This window comes from Molothrus ater, chromosome 27 (genome assembly GCF_012460135.2).
Source record: "Molothrus ater isolate BHLD 08-10-18 breed brown headed cowbird chromosome 27, BPBGC_Mater_1.1, whole genome shotgun sequence".
NCBI classification, from domain to species: domain Eukaryota; kingdom Metazoa; phylum Chordata; class Aves; order Passeriformes; family Icteridae; genus Molothrus; species Molothrus ater.
In genome coordinates this window covers 1,882,192-1,904,639 of record NC_050504.2, presented here as the reverse complement: position 1 = coordinate 1,904,639, position 22,448 = coordinate 1,882,192, and the positions used below count along the sequence as shown (strand labels likewise).

General features: G+C 50.1%; 1 protein-coding gene across 2 annotated transcripts in view; it reads right to left on the bottom strand.

The window, feature by feature from the left end:
• Positions 1-97: 97 nt before the first annotated feature.
• The window catches only part of NSF (N-ethylmaleimide sensitive factor, vesicle fusing ATPase), an 81,646-nt gene continuing 59,295 nt past the window's right edge, over positions 98-22,448 (bottom strand). Inside the window, exons 13-21 of one of the 2 annotated variants that reach the window (XM_036398726.1) lie at positions 21,406-21,501; positions 20,519-20,675; positions 18,854-18,987; positions 17,384-17,450; positions 17,115-17,194; positions 7,504-7,638; positions 6,562-6,675; positions 2,031-2,086; positions 98-1,670 (exon numbers count right to left, since the gene is read on the bottom strand). In XM_036398726.1, the coding sequence (XP_036254619.1) occupies positions 1,655-1,670; positions 2,031-2,086; positions 6,562-6,675; positions 7,504-7,638; positions 17,115-17,194; positions 17,384-17,450; positions 18,854-18,987; positions 20,519-20,675; positions 21,406-21,501 (855 nt within the window). In that variant the 3' untranslated portion in view covers positions 98-1,654. The remainder of the gene's footprint in view (positions 1,671-2,030; positions 2,087-6,561; positions 6,676-7,503; positions 7,639-17,114; positions 17,195-17,383; positions 17,451-18,853; positions 18,988-20,518; positions 20,676-21,405; positions 21,502-22,448) is intronic. The other variant, XM_036398725.1, reaches the window with a different exon arrangement.

The window sequence follows — 22,448 nt, the reverse complement described above, 5'->3', positions numbered from 1 at the left end:
AGCTGCTCAGGCTGGGCTAAATTCAATCCATCCACACCCTGAGCCCCCCCTGGCTGCAGCAGCTCTGCTCCTCACAAACACCAGCAGCAGTCACAGATCATCACAAGGAGTTGTGCTTTTTATTGAATCCATTGAATGTGCAATTAAACCAGATATTTATTCATCAATATAGTTCTGGACACAGACACGATAATGTTTACATCATTTACTCTGAAATATAAGTTACTGTGTGCTGCTGTCACCTGGACTGGCAGAGGGAAGGGAGGAACAAATAAATTCACAAGATCCTACACAAAAATGAGAGGGAGCCACCACTGGGACTCACAAGAGCATCACAACACACCAGCACTGCCAGAGGAGCAGAGTGGAGTGCCTGGAACACTCCAACTGCTGTGAGCACGCTGAGGACAACAGGACCTGGAAGGACATGGGGACCCTCCTTCCCTGGGAACACCCCCTGCATACCCTGCTAGCCCTTACAGTGGGTCTGCTCGAGGTTAGGAAGCTACACTGACTAACATCTGCTAAATGGCTTTGATTTCATGCCCCACCACACTGAGGTATGTTCCAGGAACCTTCTGGAAGGAGTGGAGCCCAGGGGAGCAGCCTCAGCATCTCCCTGAGGCCACAGGAGCAGGGGAAGGAGCGTGGAGCAAAGGTTTGATACATTCCTTTATTTCAGTGCAAAAACATGGCAACACACATCTCCTGCACCTGCAGAGCTTGGCTTCCTCTCTGTCTCTAAGGAGGAATTTCAACCTTTGGTAACATGGCAGGAAAAAGGGATAAAATGAGGCTGGAGGATACCAAAGCTGCCAACTACAGAACTCAGGAAGAGCTGGAGGCTGGAACCAGCATTGCTAAAAGTGTTGTTGGATTAACAACAAGGTTTGATGCCTTAAATACTGGATTTGGAAATTTTCTACTACTCTGATCAACACTTCCCTGCCCTCTTGCAGTGCCCAATCCCACCAGGATATAAATGAAGAGGGTGCAGCATCCAGGCACTGCTGGAGCTCTGTCTGTGGGCTCAGAGCTCACTGAAGGCTGGGGTGGCACCACAAAAAGCCTTCACCTGACCAGGATCACACAGAGCAGTGCTTCAGCTTCCCTCCACCAGACTGGCAGGTTTATTAGAAGCCAGGATCTCTTTCCTACTGCAGGAATGCTGGACACAAGTGAGGGTCAGCCCCAAAGCTCCCAGGACATTCCCCCTGCTCACCCCAAAATACAGAGACAGAAGCACAGGGCTCCAGGAGACACTTCCACGTGACATCAGGGTATGAAAGACAAAGAATAAAGAATAAAGTATTGCACTACACATGCAGGTTCCACATGGGGCTCTGGGGATCAGGGGAGCGTTTCACTTTGTCCAGAAGAGTAAAGATCCCAGTGTTTGTTCTCCAGGTTGGTCACTTTTCCAGCTGTTGATCTTGCACTTGGTCCACCTTCAGTCTAGGGTAGGGACTCTTGCAAAAGAAGCCAAATCCATCAGGAAAGCATCATGCACATGTATAAAGCATCAAGCACACACTGGAACCCACTCACATGGAGCCAGGATAGATAGTTTGGTGTGAGTTTCCCCAGCACAGGTACTGCCCTACATGATTAGAAAGTCATTCTCTAGGAGATGCCACTGTCCCACTGGGCTCAACTACTCCCTGTGGCACCTATGGGGAAAGAGTAGGACATCCTTCTCTCAGACAGCAGACACAAGAAACCAAAATTCCAGATTTTTTAACTCAAGCAGAATCTCTTTTGATTTACTTAAATTAAAGAAAGGTAAAATTTGGCCCAATATCTCATAGATACTTTAAAAGTTAAGGATAAATTCAGAAAAGCAGAGGATTCAGGCATGCAGGTTCCCAAACTTTCAGGAGCTCCCCCCTCCCAAATTGCTCTAAGAACTGATCAGATACAGCTCTGACAATACAGAGGGGCCAACAAGGAGAGCAGATCCACCCCACTGCAGGCTCATTTCTGAGCAGAAAAGGAGAATTCAAGCACTGCTTTAAAATAAAAGTACTTACGTTCCTTCTTCTCTCAGAAGAGCCAAGAACTTCTTCACCCGATACTCAGGATCCATCTAAACACCAAACAGATCCCCATTAGTGCCAAAAAGGAAAGCACAGAATCAGGAATGTCCTGAGCTGGACAGGACCCACAAGGATCATCCAGTCCAACCCCTGGCCCTGCACAGACACCCCAAAAATCCCCCCAGGGCATCCCTGAGAGCTCCACAGACCAGTGAGGGGAAACCTTAGGAAAGTCATCACAAGCAGGAAATAACAAAGGTCCAGCCAGAGAGTTCTGCTAAAAACCCAGTGTGACCTGACAGAGTGAGACAAATCTCTTGTCATCCTTAGAAAATCTGTTCTAAAGCCACCAGCTGGAATTCAAACTTGCCAAGGCCAGTGTTCAGTTCCCAAATGGAAGATGCTGCCTCTCAGCCCTCTGAGTCCATAACTGAGTCCATAACCTGCACTGGCTCCTGGGGAGACACAGCATTTACCTGCACACACAGCTCCCTGTCCAAAAGAATACAGCTGGCAGCTGAAAACAATTGCAATTTGAAAACTTGAAAACTCAAACTTGATCAAATTGCTTATTAAAAATGCAGGCACAAACCCCAGAGGCTGATCTGCTCAGGAAGGAGCAGCAGGGTCAGGACTCCTGGACACAGCCTCTGGTGCTCTGGGAAACAGAAATGCTGCTGCCAAACTTGGGGGGAGATTCTCTGGAACAGAGCTCAGAGAGGTGACAAGAACATGGATGGTGCAGCATCCCCAGGACATCCAGGACCCTCCAGAAACAAAGGAACTGAAGGGAGGTTGTTAATCTCCAGTCCAGAGAAGAAGATCCTCCACCAATATGTGATGAGCCCCCTGAAAACCTGCCATGAACCCCAAACCCTCAGCACATCCAGGTGCAGTGTTTGGTTTAAAATAAAGCAAGCAATATTCTCTGGTGATCTTTCAAAGTTGCCAGTTATGAAAGTTAAGATACATTAAAGACAAGCAGCTTAGATTAAGTTTTATTTATGCTGATTAAGCTTTATTTATGCTAAACAGAAGTTACCAAATCAGGAATGCCTGGAGGTGCCAGAAGGGGCTTTTGGGAACATTTCCTGACTCATCCAGGCTCAGGAGGAGACCTTGGCTTTGGGAGTGCTGCCAGCAAGGTCCAAGAGCAACAACACAGGGAGAGGAAGCAGGAGGAACCATGGAGAGAACACCCAGCAGCAGCCAGGGCAGGGCGAAGCCAAGGTGGGACCCAAGAGCACTGGAGGTGGCCCTGTCCTGCAGCCAAGGGCACTGCAAACACCTGGGGATTCACATGGCAAACCCTGAGTGGACCCAGAGACCAAAGGCTTTGTTTGAACAAGAACAGAACCATTCCAGGATACTCAGTGTACACAAATGGCCAAAGGATGTGACACAAAACACAAGGAGCTGGACATTGAAGAGAGCAAAGAACTGCAATAACAGAGTTTGGGGGAAATTAGGCTGCCAGAAATTGTGGGGTTACACATCTCATAAACAAGGTGACAATTCACCCAGGGCACCAGAGCAGTCCAGGTATCCCAAGAAAGGATTTTGATATTGAGGGTCTGGTTCTCTGTGACTTAGTGTGAAACACACTGGCAGTGATGTGACCAGCTCAGGAATCCCTGCAGGGAGCTGAGGGTGGGGTCACTGCTTTACCAAAGCAAAACCCACCACTAGATTCAGAGGAAGACAAAATGTGCACATTTTTTACAAAGAATTCAGTCACCTGGCATCTAATCAGCTGAATTCTGAGAAATTTCATCCATCCCTTGGAATTCTTAAGTGATTTCAGATTGAAATCTCCTTCTGAAAAGCTGTGTACAGCTCAGTGAAAACAAGATGCAGTGCTGCATTTCCTACCCAGTGCAATTGTGCTTTCCTGACAGGGCCTGGCAGATCCCAGCTCTCTGTGGGTTCAGTGCTCAGATCCCAGCTCTGCTCCCTGAGAGCCTGCCCTGCTCTCCTGTATTTATAGCAGTTCAGCAGATGGAGTCATGGAAACACCTCAGACCTTTTGGAATAGAACTGCTTCATATTTAGCTGCCATATGCTGCTACCTCTGCTGTTACACAACCACCTGAAGCCAGTGCCAGAGCAGGACCCACCCTGCTGCCAGCCCTCCGTGGGCAGCAAAGGGACACCTTCAGTGGCCCTGGGGACAGTGGCAGCAGCACTTCATGTGTGATGCTCAGTGTGTTAGAAAGGGCGCATATTGTGGTGTTGTGAGGTCCCCAGGATGAGGTGAGAGATGAGAATTGACTCCAAGTTCTCAGAAGGCTGATATTATATTATATTATATTATATTATATTATATTATATTATATTATATTATATTATATTATATTATATTATATTATATTATATTATATTATATTATATTATATTATATTATATTATATTATATTATATTATATTATATTATATTATATTACATTATATTATATTACATTATATTATATCACATTATATCATATCACATTATATCAAATCACATTATATTATATCACATTATATTATATCACATTATATTACATTACATTATATTATATCACATTATATTATATTAATCATATCATATAATATCATGCTATATTATATTGTATTATATTTTAAAACTATACTAAAGAAAGGAGACATCAGAAGGCTGGAAAAGAATGAGAATAAAAACCTGTGACAGACTCAGAGAGTCTGACCCAGCTGGCTGTGATTGGCCATTAATTAAAAACAATTCACATGCTGGGTAAACAATTCTCCAAATCACATTCCAGAGGAGCAAAACACGGAGAAGCTGAGGCTTCCCAGCCTCCCAGGAGAAGGAGAAATCCTGGTGAAGGGATTTTTGATAAAATATCAGAGTGACAGGCACAGTCCCAGCTGTCTCCTCCCAGCCTGGCTGCTCCTGCACTCACCTACACAGCCATGGTCTGCTGAATTAACACCCAAGAGGAGCTTGGCTGCACAGCCTCAGCAGAGGGAGGACTCTGTGTCACAGGATCATGGAACATTCTCAGTGGGAAGGGACCACAGGGATCGTCCAGCCCAGCCCCTGGAACTGCACAGATACTCCAAAATCCCATCCCTGGGAGTGGTGTCCAAGCTCTCCTGGAGCTCTGGCAGCCTCAGGGATGGGACCATTCCCTGCCCAGCACCCTCTGGGGGAAGAACCTTTCCCTGATATCCAACCCAGCCCTCTCCATGCCCAGCTCCAGCCATTCCCTGGCTCCTGTCCCTGTCCCAGAGCAGAGATGGGAGCTGCAGCCCCACTGAGCTCTGCCCTCACTCGGCTCCAGCTGAACAAGTGACCTCAGCTGCTCCTCCTGTGGCCCTGCCAGACCCTTCCCCACCCTCAGCTCCCTCCTTTGGACAGTCCCTAATTCCTTTCTATCCCTATGACATTGTGGTGCCCAGAAGTGTCCCCCAGGAATGGGCACAGGGCTGGCTCAGCACTGCCACCTCACAACTGCCATGATTTACAGACCCTCCAACCCTGCAGCTTTGAAAAGAGCCAGCACTTCAGGAGAAAGCAGCACAAGAGCACATCCTGAGGCAGAAGAAGGGAGCCATTGTCAGGGCTCAGGGAGCAGGGCAGAGCCCAGCAGCCCCTGAAGGGCAGCACCCCTTAAATCCATTTCATACATGTGAGCAATGACTTACTGACTTGCCTCCAGGTATGGAATTAAAAGCCAAGGAAGAAGAGGAAAAAGTAATCTAGATAAATGACTTTATTCCCTGAGGTGACATGCAGTCAGAGCATATCCTCAGAGCTGAGCAAGTTTTAACAGAATTGTGAGGAGTGAACAGAGGGGTACACGACTCTGAGCTCTCAGCTACAAGTCTCTTCACTTCTGCCCTGCCTCTGAGAGGGAGATCTGAGAACAGCTCACTCAGCTGCACTAAATCCATTTGATGGGAGCAGAGGGGGGGCTGGGGGAGCACTGGGATGTCAGGGGAGGATTAGGGCTGCACCCTCAGCCCGTGTCAGCATGAGCAGGAGCTTGCTGGCTGGCTCCAGGCATGGGTGCTGCTGCGGGGGAGGGCTCAGAGCTGCATAGTTCTACCCTCTGCAATTATTTTCTTTAAAGTGCTGAAAGTGGTAAATAAAGAGAAGAGCAGCTGAAGAGCCTGACAGATTTATCTTCTTCAGGGAAAGAGCACATACACCTGTACAGGCACCTTCTTCTTTAAAAAAAAAAAAACAACCAAAAACCTGAGGTGATTGCTATCTGCAATCTTAACATGCTGGGTGAAGAAAAGAAATTCCATGAAAGGTGAGTTAATCCAACCCCTCCCATAGCCAGATGCTCTGTAAGTGCAGCTCTGAACAGCCCATGGGCACGAGGGGGGGATTTCAAGATCTCTGTGGACCGAGCTGTGGTGATTGCTTTGTTCTGAACATTTCCCCTCACTGCAACTCTTTTCCCAATGAAACCAATGCAAAGGCTGCCACCAACACCAGGGCTCTGCAGAGAAGGGAACCTCCAGGAGTGCTCTAGGAGCCCAGAGCCATTCCTACCTGTAAGGACATTTCTATCAGCATCAGCAGCTTCTTGATCCCAATCCACACCGGCTTCCCTTTGACGTTCTGGGCAATCGTGCTGCGCTCCTTGTCTTTGAAGTTACCCAGGAGCTGGGGGGGAAAATCAGTTTAAAAAATCAACAACAGGAGGCTGAGAGTAGCAATAATGGTACCTACCTTGGGACAAAGGCAATGGGAAGCTGGAAGCATTTACTAGCTGAGAGGGAAAATTTGTTGCAATGTATCTTAGTCAGGGCAAAACACAGAAAAAAAAATCTTTAATTCCCCCATGGTTTTTTCCATAATATCCCTTATCCAACAGTTAGTGCTGTGCCTTTATGCTGCACTCCAGGTCTTCTCCAGACCAGGGTCTACAAGGAAACAATGGTTCAGGCCACAGGGAGTTTCCACACCTGCTGCAGGAGTGTCTCTGTGCCTCGGGAGTGTCTCAGTGTCTCTGTGTCTCTCAGGCTTTGGTGACACCACCACTGGGACAAGTTTGCCAGTGGCACCAAAGATTTGCCTGTTCAGTTTATTTTAACAGCCTTCAGTACTCACTACAACTCCCACTAGGGCACAGAATAAAGGGGCACTGAAGGCAGGAATTTATAAAGAACTTGTAATTCCTCAGCACCAAACACCTTCAGTTGATGCTGTTCCAATCCACCAGAGCAGCCTCTGGGCACATTCAGTTTAAGTGCCCCAATTATACTCATTACCCACTTCCCTGCCCGTAGAACGCTTCAATCCAGACCACAAACCCTTCCCCAGACCTACTGTTCCCTAATTTTGCCTTCATTTCATTCATTAAAAAGCAAATTTAAAGCCTCAGAGCTGCTCTGTTATGACACGATGACAAGCGGGATGGCGTTACCAGACACAGCTACTGCAAAATCCCTCAAGTTTGGAGTCTTTTGTCATCCTTGAACTTTTGCTCACCTCTAAAGCCTCCATGAGCTGCTCCCCTGTGGCAATGTTGGGCACGTGGATGGTGGTGCTGAAGGCATTCAGCATCTCCATCTCCTGCAGGACGTCCTTGCGGCTTGTGGTGCCGATGATGAGGAGCTTGCGACCCTGGCCAGGCAAAGGAGCCACAGTCAGCAAAGGAAAACCTGGAGAGAACCAGCCTGGGGAAGGTTCAGCTCACTACAAATGATAAATGGCCATTTAAAAACCCACTTCAAACAAAATTAATTGGATTAAATGTGGCAGTAATTGAAGGGGCCAAGAGCAGCCACAGGAGACGGGATCAGCTCTCGGAGCAATGCCACCAACAGGGTCCAAGAATTGTGGTGCACAAAGCCCCACCACACTCACAGCTCCTTCTGAAACCAGCATTATAAATAGCTGGATCCTCATTAAATTTAAAAGCCTGAGCAAACTCCCACTCCCAAAAGCTGAATTACAAATGACTTCTCAGGGGAACAGCCAGTCTTTAGGGATCTGTGGGTACAGTGAATTCCCTGCTCCTGCACAGGCAGTTCCAGTGGGTTTCCAGCTCAGGCTGTTGAGCAGAGGCTGCTGTGAGTCCCTGAGTTCCCCCTGCAGCTGTCCAGGCCAGTCCCACTGTCCTGCAGGCTCCAATTCCCAATGCAGAGTGCACAGAGTCAGCCCAGGCACTAACAGGGTTTATGAATAACAGAGCAAATTGTGGAAAACATCAGCTGCAAATGCAAATCCACTGCTGTTTGTTCACCTTGCAGAGCCCTTCCCACTGCTATTTGAATTCCCCTGGGCAGGGTTTGGACACTGATCAATACTGGCTGATAGCAGGAGCTCCTGGGATTGTCAGGCAGGATCATCAGCCCTTTTCTGTCCCAGTGCACAGGGACCCCATGGGCTGGGAGGGCCTGGCTGGACAAGGACCCCCCTCAGAAAGTTTGGTGAGGCTCCAGGAGTGAAGGAAATGTCAGTGCCCACCTCAAGGGTGCTGCCCTGGGCACTGCCCTGGCTCCCCAAACAGCTTCACTGCCACACAGCTGAGGTACCAGGGCACAGAGGAAGCCAAGGACAGACTCCTGACCAGGACTGAGACCTCTAAAACACAGAACAACCCCTCCTGCAAGTGCTGGAACACCCAGACCCATCTGCTTCTCCTAAAAACTTGTTCATTACTGAATGAAACTCTCAAAATCCTGAACAGCTTGGGCAAGGGGCTGTGTTAATAACAGTTTCCCATGAAAGATGAGCATTTAAGAGGGGAAAAAACTGCTCAGCTGCACCCAGGCAGTGTCTGTTCCCCAAATATAGCTCCCAGCATGTGTACAGAGCCTGGCACACTGATCAGGCATCAATCAAGGGATAACTACCTCAGAGAGGCTGCCTGAGGGATGCTGCCCTCATACATTAATGAAATCTGTGCCTGACTACAATAAAAATGGAATTTAGCTTGGAGTTTCACCAGGGAAGGACACAGGCAGCACAGGAACGCCACAGTGAGGGAGTTTTACCTGCTGGCACTTCAGGTGTCCATGACTGATGTCACTGTCAGCCTTTCCTTGCCCAGATGACACATTCCTCCTCCCAGGACAGCTGCCCACCCTCTGGACTCACCCAAAAAAAACTCCCTAAAGGATCAGTTCAGTGCCAACCTGGGCAGTGGCACCCTGAGCCAGCTGGACCCAAAGGCAGCAGGGCAGGGGGAGGTGGCTGCACACACAGAAAGGGCTCTAAAGCCCTGTGACACTGAGGGAAGCACTGGCATTGCTCCCTGTGGGGATTCTGTGGGAACAGCAGCTCAGTCTCACTCTGTGTGTGACCCCTGGGACAGATTTAGAACAAGAAAAGAGCAAAACAGGATCATCATTCTGCCATGTGGATCCAGGAGCTCCTTCCTGTTCCAAATACAGCTTCAAATCCATCATTTCCTGGGAAGGGAAGGGCCTGGGGACACCTCAGAGCCCTTCCAGTGCCTAAAGGGGCTCCAGGAGAGCTGGGGAGGGACTGGGGACAAGGGGGAAAGGCTCCCACTGCCAGAGGGCAGGGCTGGATGGGATATTGGGATCAATTGTTCCCTGGCAGGGTGGGCAGGCCCTGGCACAGGTGCCCAGAGCAGCTGGGGCTGCCCCTGCATCCCTGGCAGTGCCCAAGGCCAGGCAGGGTTGGAGCAGCCTGGGACAGTGGGAGGTGTCCCTGGGGGTGGCACTGGATGGGCTTTAAGGTCCCTTCCAACCCAAACCATTCCATGTTTCTGTGATTCTGTTTAGTTGGAGAAATCAGAGAAAGGTCAGAAACAGGGAATAACTTCCCAAAATAGATCCTTGGTAAAAACAGAGAGGTTTATAAATTCATAGCTGGTGTAGAGGGGATGAGGGAGAGGCTGCTGCTCATCATTACAGAAACCAGGGAGCACAGGAAGGAATCTCAACCATCAAATAAACTGAACCCAAGGGTGTTTGCTCCCACCAACAGCTCAGCTGGACTCAAGCACGCACAGTGCTAAGAATGGAAAGGCTTAACAAGGTTGAAAAGCACCAGGATGAGATTCCAGAGGGCAGATCCATCAGCAATTTTTAGATAGCTCTGTTAAAATCTATTCCCAGGTCCCTGAACCACTGACGTGGATGGGAGCTCCTCAGAACAGATGGCCACTCCTCAAAAGTGCTTCAAATTTTTAACAGCTTCACCCAAAAGATCCTGATTTTTCCCTGTTTTTCCTCAACAGAAGCCATGCCTTCAACTCCCTGCTTTCAACCTGAGCCCTGGAAAGCAGCCACAGTGACCTGACAGGGCAGCAGTCCCTCGAGCTCCTCCAGCTTTCAGACAGCCCAACAAACAAGTGAGAACCCCCAGGGCAGCACTGCCTGCCCCAGGAGTTATGGAGGCAGCAGGAAAAGCCAGCAGAGTGAAAAAGCTGCCCTCACCCAGCTCCTGAGCACTGCTTTGCTGGGATTTGTTGCTGTTGCAGGATCCCAGGATGGCTCAGGCTGCAGGGTCATCCCAGAGCACACAGCACAGGGTTCATGTACTGATGATGCAGTCCCATTTTCAGAAAAATTCACTTTTTCCATCCTTCATTTCTACAGCAGCCATGGTGAAGGCAATGTGCCACGTGTTCAGCCCACAGAAAATCAGGATTCAAGCCAAACTCCCAAAAATCAGGCAGAACATGGCAGTCAATCACCAAGGAAGGAGGAGGAACAGCTTGAGAGCATTTGGTGTCAGATTCACAACCACAGCACTTCCAGCCCAGTTCTTCCATCACCAGAGATCACACACAGGCACAGCCTTAGACCTGCACTCATCCTGTCCATTTTTAGGCAAAATGCCCCAATTTGGAGCCCAAGGTCCCTCTGTGCTTCTAGAAGAAGATGAGCCCTCTGCTGCAGGGGTTTTACCTTACTGAAGGATGTTCTCATGCACACAACTGTGGGACTTGAAGAAGCCTCTGGAACCAACTAAATTTTCCAGGACAGATATCTCTAGCATTCCTAGCAGCCATTCCCAGCAGGCAGCACACCCCTGCCCAGGGGGATCCAGACCATGACACAGTTACAGACCCTCCTGTGAGCAGCCTCAACACTCAGTGCAGCCCCCAAGTACAGAATTTCAGTAAATCCAGCCAGCCCCAGGCCAGGGGAGCCTGAGCTCTGCTGGAACCAGGCCCTGGTGACACTGAGGTGCCTCTGTCACCCACCAGCTGCTCAGGATCCTTGGACAGCTTTATCCTTGTGTTTGGGGTCTTGGGAATTCCTCACATGCAAAGGGGGAAACACAATTCCCCAGGTTTGTGCACATAAAAGTAACATCACTGGTTACTGGAATTGCTTCCAGTTCAGTCAGACTGATGTGGGATCAGGAATGCATCTGGGATTGCATCAAACAAGGAAATTATTTCCCTGTAACCTTCAAAGCCTCCAGTATCCCAGTGAGAAAAGGGGCTGGGGAGCAGTGGAAGGGCAGCCCCAGGCGTGAATCTGACTTTGAAAATGGAGCTGGGGGCTCTGGGAGTGATGGAAGGGCAGCCCCAGGCATGAATCTGACTTTGAAAGTGGGGCTGGGGGCTCTGGAAAGGCAGCCCCAGCAGTGGGTGTCCCCTGGAGGGAAGGGGCTGGGGGCTCAGGGGGCAATAGAAAGGGCAGCCCCAGGAGAGGGTCTCCCTTCAAGAAGGGTTGGGGGCTCTGGGAGCAATGGAAGGACATCCCCAGGCATGAATCTGACTTTGAAAGTGGAGCTGGGGGCTCTGGGAGTGATGGAAGGGCAGCCCCAGGATTGGGTTCCCTTGGAGGGAAGGGGCTGAGGGCTCTGGGGGCAGTGGAAGGGCAGCCCCACAAGTGGGTCTCCTTTCAAGAAAAAGGGTTGGGGGTTCTGGGAGTAGTGGAAGGACATCCCCAGGCATGAATCTGACTTTGAAAGTGGGGCTGGGGGCTCTGGGAGTGATGGAAGGGCAGCCCCAAGGGCAGCTCCAGGAGTGGGTGTCCCCTGGAGGGAAAGGGCTGGGGGCTCAAGGGACAGTGGAAGGGCAGCCCCAGCAGTGGGTGTCCCTTGGAGGGAAGGGTCAGGGGGCAATAGAAAGGACAGCTCTAGGAGAGGGTCTCCCTTCAAGAAAAAGGGTTGGGGGCTCTGGGAGTGATGGAAGGACAGCCCCAAGGGCAGCCCCAGGAGTGGGTGTCCCCTGGAGGGAAGGGGATAGAGGCTCAAGGGGCAGCCCAAAGGGCAGGGGGTGTCCCCTGGAAGGAAGGGGCCCAAGGGCAGCCCCAAGGGCAGGGGTGTCCCCTGGAGGGAAGGGAACAGGGGCCCTGGAAGGGCAGCCCCAAGGGCAGGGGTGTCCCCTGGAAGGAAGGGGCCCAAGGGCAGCCCCAAGGGCAGGGGTGTCCCCTGGAGGGCTCCTTGCCCAGGCAGACATTCCCCGAGCCTGCCCAGCCCGCTGGGGCTCGCTGGGGATGCCGAGGTCCCTCCCTCCCTCCTGGCAGGCGATTGTTGGGAAGCAGCAGGGAGGCACATGTGAAACCTCGCTGGGGCTGGGCCCAGCCTCCAGGCCCCGTGTGACTCTGCATGTAGATGAAGCAGCCGGGGCTTTGGGAGCTGCTGCTGCTCAGTTCTCAGGGAAGGCTTTTTCTGCTGCTTGGCTCCCTGCTGAGACAGCCCTTTTCAGCCTTTCCATCCCCCAGTCCCTGCTCCTGCACAACACAGGCAAACTTGATTGAATTAAAGACCCAGGAGAACGTGGTTTATTTTCTTCTCTTCAAGGCATTTCAGAAAAGATTTTTAATTGGTTTAAAAAAAAGATGCTGAACAAAATGCAATGGTTTTCAGCCCTCTTGATGCAGCAGTAACAGATAGCACTATTTAACACTGCTGAGTGGAACCACAAGCAGGAGCTGTGACTGGCAATTTAAAGCAAGCTCAGAGTGGTTTCTAGTTTATTTAAAGTCTAAAGTGTTTACCCTCAAAAGAAAACCAGAACCTTCAAGTGTTTGCCCTTCCCACACCACGTTCCAATAATCCAGCCTGGGAGGAAGAGTGGAGCCTGGGAGGCAGCTTCAATTCAACAGAGACACGCACCTCGATGCATAATTAATAACATTTCATCCCAGAAATGCTTCTCTTCCACACAGAGCCTGCAGTGACTGCAGGGAGCTGCTTGCACATCAAGAATATCCCTGCAAGTGACGTTGACACCCCAGTGAATTCATAATCTGGGCCACAGCAGTGGTGACAGGACAAGGGGGAACAGCTTCAGATATTGGAAGGAAATTCTTCCATTCTCTGGAGTGGAACTCCCAGAGAAGCCCTGGATCCCTGGAAGGGCAGGGGGTGGAATGAGATGGGCTCTAAGGGCCCTCCCAACCCAAAGATTCTTTGAAATCAGCTCAGTATTTCGGGTGCCCCCTGTGAGTGAAGCCAAGGGTAACAGGTATTGTCTCCCCAGCATCCTGCCAAGGATTCCTCTCAGCACATCACTTTTACAAGGAATGATGCTAAACCATGATCCCAGTCCCACAGAAATCCAAGGTGCTTTGAGCCCGTGCAGGTCAGTGCCACTGATGCTGCTGATGCACTTGGAGCCTGTATCTGCACCTCAAATTCCAGCAACCCCTGGGATCAGCCATTCCCTCCAAAAAAACTGCTCCTCAAGGCATCCTGTAATCTCAGAGGGGACTTGGAAGGTGTTGATTAACCCTCAGGATTATTTCCATCATGGGTTCCTTACTTGAGTTCAAAAGCCCCAAAGAGTCTCTGTGCCCAAATCCAACCTTTTTAACAGTAAAGTGTCACAGCAGAAAAGGCCTTTCCTGCCCAACTCTATTTCTTACACACAGCTTTGGGTTTTTAAATGCCCAAGATCCTCACATGCCCATGGCTATCCCAGAGAATTCACTACAAACACACCAGGAAGAGCCAGAACTGCCAGAGCAGGACAGCCCAAAGTCCTGATTCCCAAAAAGCCAACACTGGACACTTAAAAAAGAAAAAAGAACCCCACATGATCAATCAACCAGTGACATTTCCTCAGCAAACTCACTCTCTACCCTCCAACAATTTATGGCTTAAGTCACCATAATATTGGCTGTCAAGGCAGAGTCTCCCAGCCCCCAGGGCATTTCAAACCCTGCTGAGCACAAATCTCTGCAACAAGTGCAAACTTGGCAAATATCTGTGAGCTGCAGCCTGTGTCCTGCTCTTGGGAGCCTCAGGTGGCACCCAAAGGGCAGGGAAAGCTGAAAAAGCTGCCCTCACCCAGCTCCTGAGCACTGATTTCCTGGGATTTGTTGCTGTTGCAGGATCCCAGGATGGCTCAGGCTGCAGGGTCATCCCAGAGCACACAGCACAGGGTTCATGTACTGATGATGCAGTCCCATTTTCAGAAAAATTCACTTTTTCCATCCTTCGTTTCTACAGCAGCCATGGTGAAGGCAATGTGCCACGTGTTCAGCCCACAGAAAATCAGGATTCAAGCCAAACTCCCAAAAATCAGGCAGAACATGGCAGTCAATCACCAAGGAAGGAGGAGGAACAGCTTGAGAGCATTTGGTGTCAGATTCACAACCACAGCACTTCCAGCCCAGTTCTTCCATCACCAGAGATCACACACAGGCACAGCCTTAGACCTGCACTCATCCTGTCCATTTTTAGGCAAAATGCCCCAATTTGGAGCCCAGGATCCCTCTGTGCTGCCATGGGGACAGAACAGAAATGTATGTCCTGCCCTTCTGCCCCCTAGAACAGGGATGAGCCCAGAGCTGAGCCCTCTGCTGCAGGGTTTTACCTGACTGAAGGATGTCCTCCTGCAGCCCAGCAGCAGCACACATCCAGGATGCAATGGGCAAATGGACAATTCAATACTTTAAGTTCCTTTGAAATCAAGTTCTGTTTTCCCTACTGATTTTTGGGAACAGCCATGTCCTGGCACCGATTACAGGAGATGAGGGGACCAGGAATGGCTGTGCTGCTGCACACAGGCAGCTGCTCTGCTCCAAGCATGTGATAAAATTTGGATGCTGTCGTGTTACAGGCTTCACATGGCCTAGAAAGCTCGCTGGGAAAATCTTTGTTCTCCCAGGCTGACACTCACACAGGCCTGTGGCATTACAATTTAGTTCAAAGTCCTGGATTTGAAAGGTCTTTTCACCAAACTCTCTAATGAAAACAACACTCACACACTCCTGTGCCAGTATATTAAACATGACAAAAAACTGACTTCACCCAGACTGAGCTTCTCTGTTTTTTCCTGACACCAACTTTCAAGGTGTTCCTGTTAGGATGTTATTTATTTATTCATGCAGATCTCTCACACACAGAGCAGAAAGGCAGTGAAGGACAGGAAAATAGCAAACAAGAAAGGAGGCTCAGCCTGCCTGTCTCACCCAGCACGAGCTGCAGAACCCTCAGCACTTGTGATGCTCTTAAATCTCATGGAGCCACAAAGTGCAAACAGACAGGATCAGCACGAGAGACAAGATCTAAAGCTTCCCTCAATCACTGTAATTAACACCTGATCATTTCAAGTTAAGAACAAATTAAACCCCTGACAAGCACAATCACAGATTACACAGAAATTGATCTATAAATAGGGAGGGAGCACGTGGCTGAGCCAGGGCTGGGTCTGGCCTGAACTCAGCTCCTCAGAGGGCACAGCTGGCACAACTCAGCTTTACATGGTGAAGGTTAAACTGCTTTCCTTAGTCAGTGTTTTTAGGACTAACTGCAGAAGATACAGCCCCCAGTAATTAGATATTTCAAACCGAATCCCTTGTGGTTATCCTAGAAATGTCCAAGTGAATGAGGAGCAGCAGGCTGGGATGAAGGTGGCTGACTCAGACAAAGCATTAACAGCTTTGTTAGAGGCAGCCACAGAGCTCCCACTGCCCATTCCTGCAGGGACAGGAACAGGGACAGCACCCAATGTCCATCCCTGCAGGAACAGGGACAGGAATAGGGACAGCTCCCAGTGTCCATCCCTGCAGGAACAGGGACAGGGACAGCTCCCAATGTCCATTCCTGCAGGAACAGGGACAGGGACAGGGACAGCTCCCACTGCCCATTCCTGCAGGGACAGGGACAGGGACAGGGAAAGCTCCCACTGCCCATTCCTGCAGGGACAGGGACGGGGACAAGGATAGGGACAGCTCCCAGTGTCCATCCCTGCAGGAACAGGGACAGCTCCCACTGCCCATTCCTGCAGGGACAGGGACAGGGACAGGGACAGGGACAGCTCCCACTGCCCATTCCTGCAGGAACAGAAACAGGGACAGGGAAAGCTCCCACTGCCCATTCCTGCAGGGACAGGGACAGGGACAGCTCCCAATGTCCATTCCTGCAGGAACAGGGACAGGGACAGCTCCCACTGCCCATTCCTGCAGGAACAGGGACAGGGACAGCTCCCAGTGTCCATCCCTGCAGGGACAGGGACAGGGACAGGGACAGCTCCCACTGCCCATTCCTGCAGGGACAGGGACAGGAACAGGGACAGCTCCCACTGCCCATTCCTGCAGGGACAGGGACAGGGACAGCTCCCAGTGTCCATCCCTACAGGAACAGGGACAGCTCCCAGTGTCCATTCCTGCAGGAACAGGGACAGGGACAGCTCCCAGTGTCCATCCCTGCAGGAACAGGGACAGGGACAGGGACAGCTCCCAGTGTCCATCCCTGCAGGAACAGGGACAGCTCCCACTGCCCATCCCTGCAGGAACACGGACAGGGACAGGGACAGCTCCCAGTGTCCATCCCTGCAGGGACAGGGACAGGAACAGGGACAGCTCCCACTGCCCATCCCTGCAGGAACAGGGACAGGGACAGCTCCCACTGCCCATTCCTGCAGGAACAGGAACAGGGACAGGGACAGCTCCCACTGCTCATCCCTGCAGGAACAGGAACAGGGACAGCTCCCACTGCCCATCCCTGCAGGAACAGGGACAGGGACAGGGACAGCTCCCAGTGTCCATCCCTGCAGGAACAGGGACAGCTCCCACTGCCCATTCCTGCAGGAACAGGGACAGGGACAGCTCCCACTGCCCATTCCTGCAGGGACAGGGACAGGGACAGCTCCCACTGCCCATCCCTGCAGGAACAGGGACAGGGACAGCTCCCACTGCCCATCCCTGCCTTACCTGAGGAGGGGCTTTCTTCAGCAGCACCAGAAGGGCTTGCAAAACCAGGTTGGAAAATCGAGGTCCAATTGGGACATAATCTGAAAGGAAAAACTCATTTTAATATCCATGGAGCAGGTGCACACTTAATCCACTTCACTGTAACAAAACCAGTCCAATGCCCCTGAAGTAAATGGTTCCAGATAATTTCCAGTTTGCAATGTTTCAATATTGCAGATGCACCAATATTTCTGCAGCAGCCAGCACAGCTCTCCCTCCCCCTGACTCACCTAAAAGTCGCTCAATGTCATCCACAACAACACAGCTGAGCTGGGACTTGTAGGCATCATCAAAGATCTGAAAAACAGTGAAATATCTCAGGGCTAAACCTCAGCCACAGGACTGGGACAGCCACAGCTGGGCCTGCTGATGTGGGTTCAGCTGAACACAGCAGCACTGAGAGGAATAATCTGAGAATGAAACAGGTGGGTAATGAGAGATCAGGCTCCCTGCAGGCAATAAAACACTGCCATCTCCACAAATCTGGTTTATTTATTCATTTACTCCCCACTCTTGGCAACAAGCAGCTGCCCTGAGGCTCACTAGAAGCCAGGGAGAAACCAGCACCATTCCAGTGTTTTAGGAGCTGGGGCAACACTGATAATGTCACACACACACACCCACAGAGAACCTGCCCAGCTGTAGCACAGCTGTGAAGCTTTTCTCCTCAGGCCATTGGGCACTGTCAGAACAGCCCTGCAGGGAGCAGGGACTGACTCAGGGCTGGATCTCACCCCACTCACCCTTGCTGGAGCAGCACAGTGCCCTGCACAGCTCTGGGTGGGAGCAGGAGGCAGCACTGAGGGCAGCAGTGGTGCTGCAGCCCTGCCTCCAGCAAACCCTGATTCCAGTGAACCCAAAGGCTCCTTTTGGAATCCAAGTCCCAAACTGGATCTTCACTGCTTCTCCTAAGAACTTTCCTTCCCTTACAACCTCTACAAGCCTGCACCAATGTGATCAGAGTTCAGTTCACATTCAGTACCATTTCCAGGGCATGAAAATGTTCAAGTCATTCACATTCCCTGGGTGCCCAGGTTGTTAAACCTCATGTTTAAATAAAAATCCCACATCAGAACAGGTCCCAGTCCCACTCAGGCAGGATCTGCCCTCCCCAGGTGCAGCCCTAAGCCCTTCCTGGCTCCCCCTGCAGAGGCAGAGCTCCAGCCCTGCTCACCCCAGATCTGTTCTGCTGCAGTTTGCCAGGATCTCACACCAGAACTGAGAACTGAAACCTTCCCTGAGACACTCAGTGCCACAAAAACATTGTGACAGGAGTCTGGTGTGACAGGACAGGAGGGAATGGCTTCAAACTGCCAGAGGGCAGGGTTAGGTGGGATACTGGGATGGAATCCTTCCCTGGCAGGGTGGGCAGGCCCTGGCACAGGTGCCCAGAGCAGCTGGGGCTGCCCCTGGATCCCTGGCAGTGCCCAAGGCCAGGTTGGACATTGGGACACCCTGGGACAGTGGGAGGTGTCCCTGCCATGGCAGGGGTGGCACTGGATGGGCTTTAAGGTCCCACCCAACCCAATCCATTCTACAATTCTGTGATACATTCAATTTTATAAATAAATATATGCAGGATTTCCAGACCTAGAGAGAGCAGAAAACACCATGCCAAAGGTAATTCACCTTTCACTGCAGGAGAGAACCCAGAACTGGGCTGTCACCCAGCTCAGGCACAGGGGGTGACACACACATACCTTCTTCATGGCCTGGCACTTGGCTGTTTCAGAAAACCCAATCATCTTATCAGGAGAACAGATCTTGATAAAGGGGAAGTTGGATTCCTCTGCTATTTTTGCTGCTAAAGCAGTCTTCCCACTGTGGGGAGGGCCTGAAGCAAAGGACAAACAAGGAATAAACAAGGGAGAAAACGGCTCTGACAATGCTCAGTGTGAATGATACCAAGGGTATGTTTAGGATTCCATCCAGAGGCATCTGCAGTGTGAAATGAATGTTTTTCCTGCTTGCAGAAGGAACACATTAACTCCTGCTGCAACCCAATCCTCCACATGAAGGCAATTAATGGAACTACTTGAGCTTATGCAGAATGATTTACCATGACACAAAATAGGGCATTACACTTTCTGTAGGAGCAGCCATGGCACCAAAATGTGTTTAGGATAAATTTCGTGAGCTTATGCCCTCAGTATGATCTCTGCTGGCACTCTGGCAAACAAGCCAGCAGCAGGCACACCAGGGAAACACTGGCTAAGACAATTTGTTATTTGCCTGAATTCACACCAGGATAATTCAGAGACCAAAGACACACCTGAATCCATGCAGCCAACATGAATCAGTTGGGAGGGACAGAAGAAATTGCTGGGCACTAACACAAGGAATTAATCAGGGTTAACTCCAAAGCTACAGAAGTAATGCATCTTTTTGGACTTTAGGAAAAGAAAAAGGGAAGAGATAAATTACAAATTCTACTCCAATATAACAAATTCTCCTCCAAAACCTGTAACACAGATACTAGAACCAGTTTCCAATACCTGAATACTCTCCTTAGGCAGTAACTGGATAGTGGATACACAGTCTGGATAGAGGGAATCCACCTTTAACTGACAGAAACACCCAAATGGGGCTCTTTGAACTCAGCTAATTGCACTGATGAGCTCTCCAGTGACTCCAAAGAGAATTTAGACAACTGACTCAGCTAGAGACATCTCCACTGTAAAACAGCCAAATCCAGGTTACTCACTGGGTACATTTGGGTTATTCACTGGGTACATTTTGGTTCTTCCCTGGGTACATTTGGGTTATTCACTCGGCACATTTGGGTTATTTAGTGGGTACATTTGGGTTATTCACTGGGCACATTTGGGTTATTCCCTGGGCACATTTGGGTTATTTAGTGGTTACATTTGGGTTATTCACTGGGCACATTTGGGTTATTCCCTGGGCACATTTGGGTTATTCCCTGGGCACATTTGGGTTATTTAGTGGGTACATTTGGGTTATTCACTGGGCACATTTGGGTTATTCACTGGGTACATTTTGGTTATTCACTGGGCACATTTGGGTTATTCCCTGAGTACATTTGGGTTATTCACTGGGTACATTTTGGTTCTTCCCTGAGTACATTTGGGTTATTCACTGGGTACATTTTGGTTCTTCCCTGAGTACATTTGGGTTATTCACTGGGCACATTTGGGTTATTCACTGGGTACATTCCCTTCTCCCTTGTTCCAAGCACAGGCTCCCTTTGGCTGAGCAGTTCTAACACCCAATTTCACCCAAACTCAAACTCAAAGAGCCCAGTTGCATTTCTCCCCCAAGGTGTTTCCTGCAGGTGCAGGATGTCAGAGGTGAGCAGGAGCAGTCTCCAGAGGCAGGGCCAGGTGTTCCTGCCCCAGCTGTACCTTCCAGCAGCACGCTGACCAGGGGAGTGCGGTCGCTGTTCTTGGTCTGCTGCACCAGCAGCTCCCCATCATCCAACACCCTGGTCACTGGGTCCCCCCACTTGATGATGCCATTCATGATGTAGCTGGCATAGTCCTCCTGGTTGGTTCCAAATGCCTGTAGAAGAGAGGGAACACTTCTTTTACCAAAGAATTTTTCATCCCATCAGAGAAAGCATGAAATAATTAAACAAAAATGCCCAGGAGCAAGGCTCTGGGAGATGCTGAAGTGAGACAGTCACAGCCCCTGGTGACTCACAGCATTCCAGCTCAGAGGGCTGAACACAGGTGGAGACCAGGCATGTTCAGAATCATCTTTTCATAAGCCCTCACAAGCAGTTCTAGTCAGTGCAAGTTGCCAGTGGGATCTCACTCCACACTGTGTGGAGACAATTCTCAGAAGTGAGGCTTAAACCTCCTCCTACAGCCCAGGGTAAAGCTGTCATTCCAGCTCCAAGAACTTCACCCCAGGTGATGGTCAGGTCAGTCCCCATCCCTGCCTTCACCTGTGTGAATTCTCTCTCCCAGAAGACACCCAAAATTCCCTGGCATCCTGTGCACTGACATCCTTCCAAATGCCCCCTGCAGATCGCCACTGGTGACCTTTGTCTTTATGCCCCCAGGAACTGAAGTGGCCTAAAAGGGAAAGCTGTGACAAGGAGAAGAAAGCCCAGCTGTTCTTTATCTGTTCTGGTTCTCTTTAAGACTCTCTGGGCAGCAACAGAGAGCTCAGAGCTCCTCACCTCCACAACACAGGACATGCCAGCCCATGGGTGACCCCAAAGGAAGTGTCCCCCCCATCTGACTGCTCTGGTGGCTGTTCCTGCAGCCCCACAGTCCCCACTTACTGGTTTGATGTCGTTCTCCAAGGATGCAAAGAAGTCTCCTCTGGTCACTCGCAGGCTCTCTGCCTTCTCCATGTCCACCTCCACTTTGTTGCTGGCCTAGAGGGGCAATAAAGGCCACACTGAGGTCCAGCAGCACCACCCAGCTCCCCTCAGCCTCCCCCCACAGCCCCAGCACTGTGGGGTCAATAATAAAAATCCTTCTGTGGGGGTATTTGCTGGGTAGCCCTGGAGCCATATCCCAGCCCCTCAGGGCAGCTGTCCCACCCCACTGGGGCACCATGGTATTTTCTGAAAAATCCCTGCGCCTGGATTTTTCTCCTAAGATGATGAGAAGCCTCAGAAAAGAAATGCAAATAATAATTATCTGACTGCTTGGAATGTGGTTTGGAGGTTGCTTCCCAACAGGTGCCTTTTGATTGGTCTGATGTGAATTGTTTTTAATTAATGGCCAATCCCAGTCCAGCTGTGTCAGACTCTGGTCAGTCACAAGATTTTATTATTCATTCTTGTCTAGCCTTCTGATGTCTCCTTTCTCTTTCTTTAGTATAGTTTTAGTCTATCATTTTCATATCATATAATATAATTTCATATAATATAATTTCGTATAATTTCATATATAATATGATATGATAATAAATCAGCCTTCTGAGAACTTGGGAGTCAATTCTCATCTCTGCTCTCATCCTGGGGACCCTCACAAACACCACTGGGTGATGCTGAAGTGCAGAGGAGCTCTGTGACCCCCATTTCAGAGAAGCCACCCCAGCTCAAACAGGGCTGGAGCTCTGGCCCACTCTTGCTGTGCTGCAGAGCAGGAGCCAGTGAGGCTGTTCAAACTTCTAGAACTTACTGGGATTACACAGGTACCCTTTGGAGCTGGGAACTAAATAAATAAATTATATTTAATCCTCAGAGATGTGTCTCAGACATTCCCATCCAGCAGGGACCTGTAAGAACAGAGTGCACCAGAGCATGGGAAGGAAAAATAACAATAAAAATACTGACATGGGGCTTGTCTAGAGGAGCAGCAAATGCAGCCCCTA